Raw genomic sequence first — 13,532 nt, 5'->3', positions numbered from 1 at the left:
ATGGGGATAAGGAACTGCCCAGGGAAATGGAATAAGGAAATGCTCAGCACTGTGTATGGCCTTTACAATTAGCATTTGTCCTCACTTAGAAATGTGCAACTCACGGGAAAGTTCTCCACCTCGACTATAAGGGAGAAGTAAACTGAACTATTTTATGAAGATTTTTAAAATCTAAGGGGCTTTAAAAATCTTGCTAACTTTTGTTGGATGCAGGAAATGGTTTTATTTTAGCTTCTGCCCAGTGTTTTGGGTTCCGATCTGATCTCTAGATCAGCAGTAACAGATGGCTCGTCCTCCTGCGGTTTCTGGTGAACTGCTTGTGGAAGGTCTGAGTCACTCCACCTGCGCAGCTTATGTCTTCAGTACTTGGAACTTGTGTTTCCTTTCTAGCTGCCATGACAGGAAGACAGAACTAAATCAAGATCTCTGCCATGGTAGCAAATGCTAGACAGAGAGACCGTGCATACGCCTTGCCCATTCACTTCCTTTCTCTCTCTCTCCTTTCTAGAGACACACACATACACACAGACACACAGACACGCACACACACAATATACAGTTGGTATAAACATATAAACAGAATCTAAGCCATTTCTATTCATAGGTGAGGTGGCCAACCACATACAAGGGTGGCAAAAAGCCTGTTTACCCCTAATAAATCTCCCTCACTAGCTTGCCTCACTAAGTGATTTTCCACTATTAACAATCATATTTTAGAGGCATCTATAAAAATGAATTTTAAATAAGATAGTATTAAGAAAGACATTACCAACTGTAAACCATACATAAGTAAAAGTTGTTAGTATCCCCATTAAATTGTGAGCAGAGTTATGGCAGCATCTAGTCTATGGGGAGTGTTACTTATCATAGTTTGGAGAGTTGGTTTTAAGGTCCCCCAGCATCGGACCCTCTCCTACCATTTCCAACTCTTGTCTCATTGTTCTTTTGCACAGTCACCACCCTATTCAGTGTCTCCTCCTTGTCCTCTCCATAGTTATCTTTCTTGTTCTTACCTCTTTGCTTTTTCACACTGTTGCTTCAGTCTGTAATTCTGCTCTAAATCCTATCCATGTTTCAAGCCCCATGTCAAGCCAAGGTGGGACGAGTACATTTCTGGAATGCTGTAAAGCCAATTACTCTAAGGGAGACAGCTCTAGATACCCAAAGCTCCTTCTAGTTCTAAATTGTATTTGATCTTTTTTATCCTCTCATAGATTGATTGCTTATTTGTTTTATTAGATTGGTTGGATCTCTCCAAATAGAATGTTAATTCTTGAGAATAGGAATCATCTCCTAGGCATTTTCTCTTTGCAAATCATGTCACAGTGTGAGATGCATTAAATAGGTAACTGTTAATTGATTTCCTTATCCGAATATCAGTGGAAAATGGTGATCAACTCTTCTTCATTTTTGTTGAGGAAAGGCAAGATAAAATAGAATTAAATTATATCAAATAGGATTTATTTTATATAAAATTAATTTCCTGTTACTAAAGGATATTACACATCTATTACTGTTAAAGGAAATTGTGTAACTCTTTCCTTAGAGGTCATTCAAATAATCTGAATAGCGTCTGTAGTTTGTATTAGTGGTAATCTTGTTGGACTCAGGGAAGAAGGATAAGGTAACCTCCCAAGTCTCTCTTATACTTGAGAAAGATATTTATTCACACATTCATGTGCTGTGTCCTGAGTCTGTAATATAATCCATTGCCTGTCTAATAGTTCAACAAAGAACACTTGTTATTGATATGTGTGAGTACAATGTGTAAATACTTTGGAAAAGATAGAACATTCATAGTGACTTAAGATTTAATTGATTGCCATATTTGTTGTGTTTTATACAGCCCTAGGTGCTATAATATGAAATACTCTCTTAATAAGTCTTGCATGCGTCTGAGAGTGCCTCTCTAAATAATCTGTTTATTTGGCAGGTAATTGCTAATGTGTTTTTTGGTGGGACTCTTTCATCAGTTGTCCATATTGTTGTAACAGTGGTTATCATTACTGTTGCCACACTTGTGTCATTGCTGATTGATTGCCTTGGAATAGTTTTAGAACTCAACGTAAGTACATTTAAAGATTTACTCCTTCCATTCTAAAAGTCCCTTTAAAAGATAATGTTTACGTTTAACATCAGGTGTCTTTTCTTTAACAAGGTATCACTTTCTGAAGTGAAATGAAAATGTGCTTGTTATATTATAGTAAATATTCATAATAACGATGCTGTGTACTTCATAGGACTGTATACTTTCAGAGCAGTGGTTTTCCAATGGGGGAATTTTGCCTCTCCTCCCCCAGGGGGCATTTAGCAATGTCTAGAGACATTTTCGGTTGTCACAGGGTAGGCGGGTGCTCCTGGCATCTGGTGGGTAGAGGCCAAGATGCTGCTAAAATCCCACAATGGATAGGACAACCCATTACAAAGAATTATCCAACCAAAAATGTCAGTGACGCTGAGGTTGAGAACCCCTGGTTTAGAGCACTTTTACATATTTTATTTTCTATAATATATAGATATTCCTAAAAAATAACTATAAATTAAATAGATCTAGAATGTTCTTTGCTGAGAAAATAGGTCTAGAGGGATTCATTAAAAACAAGTCAATGAAGAGAGCTAGCTCCATACTCCACATTCACTTACCATGGCCCAAGTTCTTTTTCCTTAAAATATTTTTCTTCTCTCTCTAGACCTTTCCTTTGGAATCTCTACTGCTACATCTCAAATATAGGTCCTCATCTGAATTAATAGTGGCTTTTTGCTTCAACTAGCACATATTTAAGTTCGGCTTCCAATATTTCACTATTTTGTTTAAAAACGTTCACTTTCCAGCCAGAGCAAGTGTAAACTCTGTTGCCTCTAAAATCTGAGCCCATGCTTCCTATGGAAAGTTATTTACTATTTACTTCCCCAAATCTACCCTTAGCTCTAGCCAATCTTACTTTTGACCTGTCAGTAAGCCATATTAATTCTTCCTTTTATCCTTTGGCTTATCTGTTTATCCTTTCCTGTAATTATTATTTTCCTTTCATTTCTGTCCAAATCTTACAAAGATTTAAGGTCTAATGTAATTTCTAGCTCGTTTATTCGTTGATCAGATATATACTGGGTAATTACTAAGTGCCACACAATAGAGATACAATGATGGGAGGAAATCAGGAAGGATGCATGCTTTCATAGAATTTACAGACTCACAAATAAATGTAAAAGTTCAGCTGCTATATAGATGATGAAGAAGAGAAAGGGAAGTAGATGGGCTCCCAAAAGAGATTTTTGAGAAAAGATTTGGTGGACAGGTTCCATTGGGAGCACAGAGGGATAGAGGGACATATCAAGAGTGATGCCTTGGTTCAGTTTTGTGGAACCAGGATAATGATGCCGTTTGGTGAGATGAATCGAAGTAGCTCTCCCACTCTAGGATCATTAATCTTCCTCTTCTACAATCCTTATGGAATTTCTATTCAGAATCACACCATTTAGCATTTATTAGTCATGCACCATGAGGAGGACACACTTTTACAAGTGGGATCCCAAGTCATCATTTACTCATTCCATTGAGAGTTGAGGGATAGACCAAGGTATTAATTGTCAGTGCCCAAGTTACTATTCCCTTCAGATGTCATGTGGATTTGAAGTTTCAGACAAAGGCAGTAGGAGATTCAGTCAAGAGCACGCTATTGGGGATTTTCTTACAGTAGAGTAAATGGAAAGTAGGGAGTAGACAGCTTCCCCAAAACACAGGGGACTGGGGAATCATCTATTCCACCAGTAAAGAAAAGAGAGCTCATAGGAGAGGTGGCTAAATATTATCAAAGGAACCTTTACCTACTTCCCAATTTTGCATAGGCCAAAGGCTAGTAGGTCCACTCAAAATCATTTCATGTTCCAACTTTGATTTGTATAAATGGATGACTGCTGCCTTAATGCACTATCTCATGTCATGTACTGTTTGTACTGTCCATAAGCTTGCCTTCTCTACCAGATTGTAAGCTTTTTGAAGACAAGAATGAATTCAGCTGCCTTCTACATCCTCCACAACACCTGGCATAGTGCTAAGAACACAGTGCTCAAATTGCTGCATGGGCGATTGCCACTTAGGACCACAGTTCAGGAACTGTTTCTACAAATGCTCTTGGACATAAGAGACACTCTTTAGTGTAGCACCAGGAAATTAAATGTTGCAAAAAATGGTTGGTGTTGACAGTAATAGTAATCCTTCAACTGTGCTGAGATGATCAACATAATCATTCCCAGCTCTATTATTTCTTGTTTTTTGAAATGACTCATTTGAATTCACGTTTGGGCTGTTTTTTAATATGTAGGATGTTGATATGAGAGAAAATATGTTTATCAACTGCCTGACCACTCACCACATCTTGATAGCCTAACAATTTTTTGTTCCCTTTAAGTTAACCAAGCACACATATATTGCTTATTTTTTAGGAATGATGTATTTTTGTAAATTTGACCATTACTTTCTGTTAGTTGCTAATCTCCCTGACACTTGCACAACAAAATCATAAGCACATAATGACATTAAATATTTTCTCCTGTACTTATGTTGAAACTTTTTTGTGGTTAAGACAGAATTCTGGTATTGTAGAGTAATCAGAGAATATTTGGTGAATATCTGTTATAAAGTCAAGATCTGAGCTGGCTGTATAGGACTACTTTTTAAAATTTAAAACATGATTCTAAATCCTTAGATTTTCTAAAACCTGGTTATATAGATATTCATAAAAAAAACAATTAAAGAGTGCTAAGTTATCTGTTATGATCTAATAACCAAAGACAATTACACTAGTTTTAAAGCACTTTGTAGGAATTGTTAAAATCTAGGATCTCCATTCTCTTTCAGACCACCTGATTGTATGTTTTTCCAGTCAACAAAAGTCTTTTGGTGTGCACAATAACGTATTCAGGTCTTTACTCAACTCCCTTTTGTGTGGGCATTTGTCATGTTTAATAGAGCCAGATCAAGCATCATTTCTGTCAGTAATTAATGCAGGCTGGGTCATGCATCACATTAGAAGTAACCAAAGCATGCTGTCTTCCACTTCAGAACGACAATGTGAGCCAACATGTATTGAGTATTTACTCTGTGCCAAGTGTGTTGCATGTGTTACCTCCCTTGATCTATATTAATTTTACAGATGAAGAAACTGAGGCACGGGGTGATTAAATAGGTCACACTAGTTGTAAGTGGCAGAATCAAGATTTGAACATAGGCTCTTGGACCCTATAGCCCATCTTTTTAATCATTATGCTAGTCTTAGGTTTCCTAAGTATAGGCTTTAAATTATGTAAAATAATTACATTCATTTCTCTATTCATTTTTTAAATTAAAAGATCTATGCATTGAGCTTACCTGTAAGTAAGGTTAAGAGTAATCTGTAACATGCACAGATAGACTTGAATAATGAGTTAAAATAAATATCAGGAGATGAAATAAAATGGAACTAAAACTTTTTCATCTAAATTAATAATTGTTAGCCAACAGCTTTTATCCTAGTTAACAACTGTAGTACTTTTGGAATTCTTTTCTATTGTGGCTTCTGAATCATCACTAAGTAGATAATAATCTTCATAAATGAGACATGTAATAGAGTCAGACCTACAATTTGCAAAGTTAGGGAAATGCTGTTACTGAGTATAACTAAAATAATATAGGATAAATTATTTGTGGTTGTATTAGTTATTTAATAAAAAGCAAAACCCTGGTTAGAACTTAGCTTCCCTTTTATTTCATTGTTTTCACAGGGTAGACACAATGACATATTTTTCCAAAGCAAACACACTCTCAATTTTACAGGATTCATTTTAGAAGCAAATAAAATAACTTGGTGATAAGAATCCAGCATCTTGGCACTGATGTTAGTGTTAGAGAAAAGAGGCATCTGCAGTAATTGGGCCCTATGGGTTTCTACTTGCAGCAGTACAAAGAGAAAAGATGAAGCAGCTGGTGCCTGTGGCCAGAGTAACCAGCCCAACAAGCATTGTGTGCAGCTTACAGTGGAGGGAAGAAAGCAAGCCAATTACCCAGCAAGAGCCCAGATAGAGAGATACAGTCATGAGGGTGAGCAAGCCATAGTCCCAGCTACCAAAGACCTCTTGAGCTAGAGAGATTTTCTTTTTAAGGTATAAGAATACATATCATGAGTCCACATTGATGACAAAGCATACATTTAAAAGTTGTATAAGCATTATTTAAACTTAGCTTTCAGCTGCCTTGTATCATTTGAGAGGTTTCTATTCAGGTAGGAGATTTCAGATACTTTTCCAATCTGTATTGCCAGTAAAAATCTTTAACATCTTCTGCTATTTCCCTACAGCAAACTGCAAAATGCCATGGCCTCCATCGTATTATCATCAAAGGATAGAGCTATTCTGCCTTTATAAATGTGACTATATTTTATTGTCTCTTTAATAAACAGTTATAGTATTTACATCCTGTCAAGCAATTTCAAAAATTATTTAAAGCCAGTGGTATATTCTCAAGCAAGACTATATTAAACAGATCAAGCAGGCCAGACTAATTCATAGGGAATAGAACAGATGGAATTGCACTATCGTTTTACTGATGGTCTTGGGTCCTAGCAACAACCTCTTATAAGAATGAGCTTTCAAATATTAGGAAAGTAAGTGCTATCTAGACAAGATACCCAACTGGACTTCTTCCAGTACAAACATCAGCTATATAGTTTTCCCACTAATTGCTACTTTCTCAACTTTTAGGAATTATAACATAAACAGAACACCCATTGCTTTGCACTGCCCAGCAAGTTAGATTTGGAAGAGTCCCAAAATGCTGACTGATGACAGCTTCTAAGCAGCAGCTGGTGGCAGTTTCATCCTGATAGCATTTTCACACTCTGCAGTTCCAGATGCATTCGCTTCACGTTTGTTTTTACAAGGGTCTCTCTCTCTCTACACACACATACACACACACACACACGTTTGTATTTTAATTACTATTTTATTGTTTTCAAAAACTATTTCAAAGAAATCAAAGGATAATAATTATTGTAAACACACTGAATTCTACAGTATTTCCATAACTTAAACAACATTGCCAGTTTCAAGTGTCATGATACAGTCTAAGGAATCCATAATTCATTTAATTCCAGCCATATGACAACTCACTTTTTATACACTATGGACCTTTGCAGGTATTCATTTGTATTCAGCTTCTATGAGTAGCAAAATTATATTGTCCCTATATTTTAAAATAGAATACAATTTGGTACCTCTTAGTATTTTCTCACTGCTTTATCACTGACGGTAGAAATATTTTCCATGAACTGTGGTCCCTTCTGTTCGTCCTCAGAGTTTCAGATACTGCCCGGCTAGTCTAATTTCATAGTGTGTCCTCCTTAATTGCCATTTCTCTGGATTGTTGCTGTCTTTGTAAAAAAATTAAAAAGTGATATTTTTGGAATCATAGTTGTAATATTTCTGGTATGAGGGTGGTACTTATTATAAAACACAGTAATTTTATTATATGGTGATATTGAAAAAATATTTCTTTTAAACTATTTTTAAAGGATAATCTGTTCTTTTATACCATCCACTTCAAAATCAGTTTTCTGTAATTTTTCCTTGAAAAATCTACCAAAATAATATCAAAAAGCTTTCAAACCATAGGTGGTAGGTATAGAAGCTTTCTTTATACTATTCTTCCTACTTTTCTCTATATTTACAAATTTCCATAATAATTACTTTTTCAAATATAGTAAACATGTATTTTATGGAAAACTTGCTTTTAATTCTAAACCAGTATCGCATTTGCTATTGAGTGTCTGTTTTAAAAAACTTGTGTTTTATGGTTTAAGTGACTATTATTTGTCATAGAATTATATTTAATATATTTTGTTAATAATGTGTTATATTTTGCTTAATATTTAATATAATTAGAAAAATATATTACCTAAAATGCATTAAATTTTAACGTGATTTCATTTGCAAAGTTTCCACAGCAAATTTGGCCTCAAGGGGAAAGTCTCTTTTCCTTTGAAGTCAGCAACTCTTGGTATTTTTATGATATTCTCCATAAGGTTCAGCCTGACATTCCCCTCCATAAGCTAAAGTGGGGGAGGCTGAGTGAGTCATAAACATTTAGTTCCACTGTCAATTTTCTAGGGTAATTAATGTGTTTAGTTTTACTTGAAAGAAGATTTAGAAATGCTGTTTCATGTTAAGTACCCTTAGGGTTATAGTTTTCATTTCTCATACAGACAGGCACCTACTTTCATACAAACTCAGGTGAAGAGGAAAGACAATATGCCGTAAATACCTCCCAAAAGTCCCCTCGTACACAAATCAGAAATAGACCTCTCAGATTTGACCAGCGTAGTAAATACACAGAAATTTGTAATGAAAGGTACAAGGAAATATGATGTAACTGAAAATATGGGAAATTTCAAGAGTTTGCCACAAGTCCGTCCTACGATCTGCTTTATTTTCCATATTATTTTCTGATCATTTTTTCTTAAGTCTGATATACTATTACATTATTTTACTCTCTTTTGTAAATATTCCATCAGAAGAAGAAAAACCTATTCCTCGTCTTTCTTGTAATTCTTTTTATTTCCTTTTTTTGATTCAACTGAACCTATCAAACTTTTAACAAGTGCAATGACAGATACATTTTGTAAACGTTTTTAGAAAACTACCCCAGGAATGCTCCCTCCAGTGACATTATCTCGTGTCTTGTTTTCAACACTCAGGGTGCGCTCTGTGCGGCTCCTTTAATTTTTATCATTCCATCGGCATGTTATCTGAAGCTGTCTGAAGAACCAAGGACACACTCGGATAAGATTATGTCTTGCGTCATGCTCCCCATCGGTGTGGTGGTGATGGTGGTTGGATTCGTCATGGCCGTCAGAAATCCTCAAGACTGCACCCACGGGCAGGAAATGTTCTACTGCTTTCCTGACAATTTCTCCTTCACAAACATCTCAGTGACTCATTTTCAACTGACAACACAACTTTCAGTTTTAAATGTCACTATCTTTCAGTGAGTTGACTGCTTTAAAAAATATGTATGTTTTCATAGACTTCTAAACCACATGACGTTCACATATGTTTTAGTGTCTATATTGTAAAATTATTACTTTGGCATTTATCAAGACGGTTTTCTTTACTCTTCAGCCCAATATAAAAGATAAAGAGGAAAAGAAAGTTGATTGTATTTTGTCTTAAACTGGGACAAAATAAATGTTTTATTTTAATAACTGTGCTACACTAATTCGAACTGCAGAAGGAGCAGTGAAGCCTTTGGCATCAGCTGCCATTCTTTCAAAGCATTATTCTTTTATTTAATACATGAGCCGACATATTGCGCTCCCAAATAAGTAGAAGATTATGGGTTGGAATTGTGTATGTCCTTTATGAGAAAAAAAAAAGTGTTTTAAAGTTAATGGAATTGAAGGGAAGGGGAAAAAAATTATTAAAGAGAGTAGATATTTCGAGAGCAAAGTGAAGCTCTCCATTATAATTTCAGCTGCATCCTTGTTTAGAGAGAAGTGACTCCCTGGAGAAATGAGTAAAGTTCTTTTCTTTCCATGTTAAGAAGCACGAATAATAGATTGAATATACAGAGCAAGGTGTGTGAGAAATCAAAATTACCTCCCAAGTTTTGATCCTTTGGGAATACGATGGTAGTGCCGTTAACCAAATCATAAAACAGGAAAAAAATACCTCACAAGTTGTTCTTAGGCACGAGCCCAAGAGATCTGTTATCCATCAGCCTTGGACTGGTTGAATTTGAAATGCTGGCGGGAATATAAACCTGGAAGCTGAACTTTCAGACTAGAAGCTTGCAAGAAGAATCAGGGCTACAGAAGAGGCATTCTTACTCCTCCGGGAGCCCTCAGAGAGATTCTCAGGAGCTCTTGTTGGCTGGAACCTCCAGAAGCAGACACTAAGATGGAGTCCGGCATGCAGGGTGGTTATTAGGGATCATAACTACTGGGAAAGAGGGGCAAAGCAGGACTGGGAGGGCAAAATGGACCTGCAATGCAGGCTGGCAAACCTTCAGCCATACCCAAAAGGGAGTCTAGAACATAGGTGGTCCTTCAGAGTTGTCCCTGTTCAGGGGAAATAGCCGGGTTTTAACACTGCTCTCTCCAGCAGTCCTTGTAGGTGCGCAGCTGTGGAAGGACAAGCCCTTGGGCTAGGCAGTTCTTTGCAGCTGAGCAAACCCTCAAGGAACTGAGAGCTGGAGGCTGGTAGGTGGGGCACCACATGCTTCCTTGTAGGAGATCTGGGAGGCCCAGCTGTGCCGACCACAGCTGCCCTCAGTTTTTAATGCGGGCTTTATATCTCTCAATGAGGATTTCATGTCTTCATATCTATGAAAATCTTTAAAAAGTAACAGAATAAAATTGGGAACCATCTGGTTGGCTACCTTAGGTTGATATATAATATATCAAGTATCACCCAAGATTTGGGCTCTCACCCTTTTCATTTGTATTTCCATCAAGTTGACAATCCATAGTACTATATTAATTGTTGCCAAATAGAAAGTATCACAAGCAGAGTTAATATACACAAAGTCTTTGTACAAATCACAGCCCCCCCCCCCCCAAAAAAAATCCCACAGGAAGTGTATAAAGGATGGTTTCACAGCAGTTTGAATAAAGAAGTGGTGAGCGCTGAGTCATCGTGTTACTCATGTTAAGAAAGGCCTATTGAACACGAAGGAAGTTGCACCTTAGCAGGCAGAAGCAGGCTCCGGCTTTGAGTGGTGATTTTGGCTTCATTGAACATTATTTATGCCACTAAATTGATTTAAATTCTATTGGCTGTATAGCTTTTCTGTATTTAATTTGTAAATCTGTTTTATATAGTTGTTTAAGAATCCTAACGTTAAGTGGCTTGTACCTATTTTTAGATTGATGTATGTTTTGGTAAAATAATGATAAAAATATTTTCATTCCTTCTGGGGGAATATAAGAAATTTCTGCAGCAGTCCATCCCTACATTACTCAAGAGTGAGAAACACTGACCTACATAGTTATTAGATAGAGTCACGAGAGATGAGATTTCCAAGAGAGTACAAAGAGAAGTACATCAAGGATAACGTAATATAGCACTTAGCCTCTATTATCATGAACTCTTGGTGTTGCTTCAGATTCCTTAACCTTGACTCTTCAAATAGATAAAAAGTTCCTGGTAGGAACTGAGTGCCATATTAATGCCTAATAAATACTTGTTCTGGTTTTTTTTCATAATCAACTGTGGAACAAGACTACCTTTGACCCAGTTATTAGCTGCATGGATTACCAACATCTTTCAAATTATGATAAAATAAATCTTAGGAACTCAAGTCTATTTTGCAAGAATACTCGTCTTTTTATTTTACCACCATGCAGAACTTCAAGAACCACCCCCCCCATCTATTTCCTGCCTCAGTTTAATAAGAGATTTCCACTGAGACTCGTTTGCTCCCTGCTACTTCTTGCCCCTGACAAAGCAACTGGAAGATTTTAAACCAATTTTTAAAGTTGTCACTACGTTTAAACTTATAAAGTCCTTCTTAATTTACAAAAGGAGGAGAGGGGCTAATATCTTTACACACTAATGTAAACATCCAGCAATACGTTTCCTTTGAGGGTATAAATTGGACGGCATCTGTATAACTTATGTATGGGGTCCTTGTCTACTTCACTTCTAATAGAACCTTTGCTCTCAACCCTCACTTGAGATCTCCAAATATCAGAACAGGTAGACTGCCTCTCCTCTGATTGTTTCCAACAATGTCAAGCAATAATTGTTGCTTCTTATCTGTCCTAAAAGGACTCTGAAATCCAGGTTATCCAACTAAGAAAATCCCAACTAATCTGCTGGAGTCATACTGCATTCATCTACCTAATGAAACAGTAACTTATTGGACAGGAGCAGCCTTCCTTCTGTTTATCTGCTGTACTCTTCACAGGAAAGCAGTGTTCATCTGTTTTTCAATAAAGCTGGCCACTGACTGGGCCAGGTGTTGTCGGGTCGTCCACGTGTGGTTTGAGCATGAATCAGCCAGTGACCATGAGGTGTTGAGAGTAATAATTAGCGACACCAATCCAATAAGCTCCTTTAAGAATTTATAATTACTCTAAAAAGTATTTAAAGGATTTGCCAGGATAACAGAGCCAACCTGTAGAGTGGATGAGAGATACCATGAGCTGGAGAACACAGAGGGGGAGAAAGAAAGAATACATTCATTGTCTGGAGCAGTGGTTCTCAGACTTCGACATGTGTCAGAGCCACCAGAAGGAATTGTTAAAATGCAGATTACTGGGCCTCACCTTCAGAGTTTCTATTCAGTACTCTGGAGTGAGGCCTGAGAATTTGTGTTTCTGAGGAGTTACCAGGTGATGCTACTACTGTTGGTCTCAAGATCATATTTGAATAATGTTAGAGGTTGGACATAAGAGAGATGCTGGATAGGGCCATCTGTTTAGAGGCTGGGTCAAAACACAATCAAGATGTAGAGATGCCATGCGGGAGCTCAAGGAAGAAACTGCGGCCAGAGACATAGGACGGAGAGCTATTGGCACATATTAAATACACTTATCCTGTGCCTCTTTTAAAAAAACATTTAGAGAAGCTTACAGAGGGGACAGGAGAAACCAAGACAGCAAGATTAGTGAAGAGTAATGACAAGAGAGAGGAGGAGAGTTAAGAACAAAGGAGAAAACACAGATTACGGTCTAAAGTCAACACAGCTGCAGTGGTTAAGCTGAAAGTCTGGTCTGGAGCCTGTCGGCATTCAGGGACGATTGCCTAAGCGTCATCCTCTTAGTACGAGAAGGAAGAAAATATACCAGTTTCTCAAAAGTACACCAAGTTTTCCTAGGACCAGACTCTCCCTGGAATGTCTTAACTTGGAAAATTACATAAGGAATCGAGTAAAACTGGGTTATACTCATAACAACGTCATGCAGGTAAAGAATTCATGTCGCTGTCTTTTATAGGACACTTTAATAATCATTCCATTAATGTTTGCTCCCTGACAATGATCAGTATCAATAAATTTAGCTTTGGAATTTTTATTATATTATTCATTTATAGTGATATGTTAAATGCTCCATTTAAAAAAAGAAGCACAATGGCTGGCCAGTGGCACAGTGGTCAAGCTCACTGGCTCCACTTCAGTGGTCCGGTGTTCATGGGTTCAGATCCCGGGTGCATTCCTACACACCACTCATCAAGCCATGCTGTGGCGGCGCCCCACATACAAAACAGAGGAAGATTGGCATGGATGTTACCTCAGGGTGAATCTTCCTCACCAAAAAAATTGAAATAAAATAAATAAGTAAAAATTAAAAATAAAAAAAGAAGCACATACAGATTTAGTCTGTCCTTTACTCCTAACTCCCACCTGATTCTGGTCCTTACCACCTCCCACTCAGACTTATGCCATGGCCTCTTACCTGAGCATTCTGCCTTCAGGCTCTTCTCCCTTCAAGATGATTTATGCATCACTTTAAGAATCCTCTTATTAACCTGATGCTTTGATAACACTACTTGGTTGCTCA

General features: G+C 37.2%; 1 protein-coding gene across 4 annotated transcripts in view; it reads left to right on the top strand.

Moving 5' to 3' along the window:
- Positions 1-11,333, top strand: part of SLC38A11 (solute carrier family 38 member 11) — a 54,291-nt gene extending 42,958 nt beyond the window's left edge. For 2 of the 4 annotated variants that reach the window (XM_044768783.2, XM_070508026.1), the window contains 2 exons: positions 1,934-2,065; positions 8,727-11,327. In XM_044768783.2, the coding sequence (XP_044624718.2) occupies positions 1,934-2,065; positions 8,727-9,020 (426 nt within the window). In that variant the 3' untranslated portion in view covers positions 9,021-11,327. Of the gene's footprint in view, positions 1-1,933; positions 2,066-8,726 lie in introns of all 4 variants that reach the window. The other 2 variants (XM_014860295.3, XM_070508025.1) reach the window with 2 other exon arrangements.
- Positions 11,334-13,532: the final 2,199 nt, after the last annotated feature.

The sequence above is a fragment of the Equus asinus genome, chromosome 4 (genome assembly GCF_041296235.1).
Source record: "Equus asinus isolate D_3611 breed Donkey chromosome 4, EquAss-T2T_v2, whole genome shotgun sequence".
Taxonomy (NCBI): domain Eukaryota; kingdom Metazoa; phylum Chordata; class Mammalia; order Perissodactyla; family Equidae; genus Equus; species Equus asinus.
The sequence above is the reverse complement of the archived record's forward strand: the minus strand, read 5'-3'. Positions and strand labels throughout refer to the sequence as shown.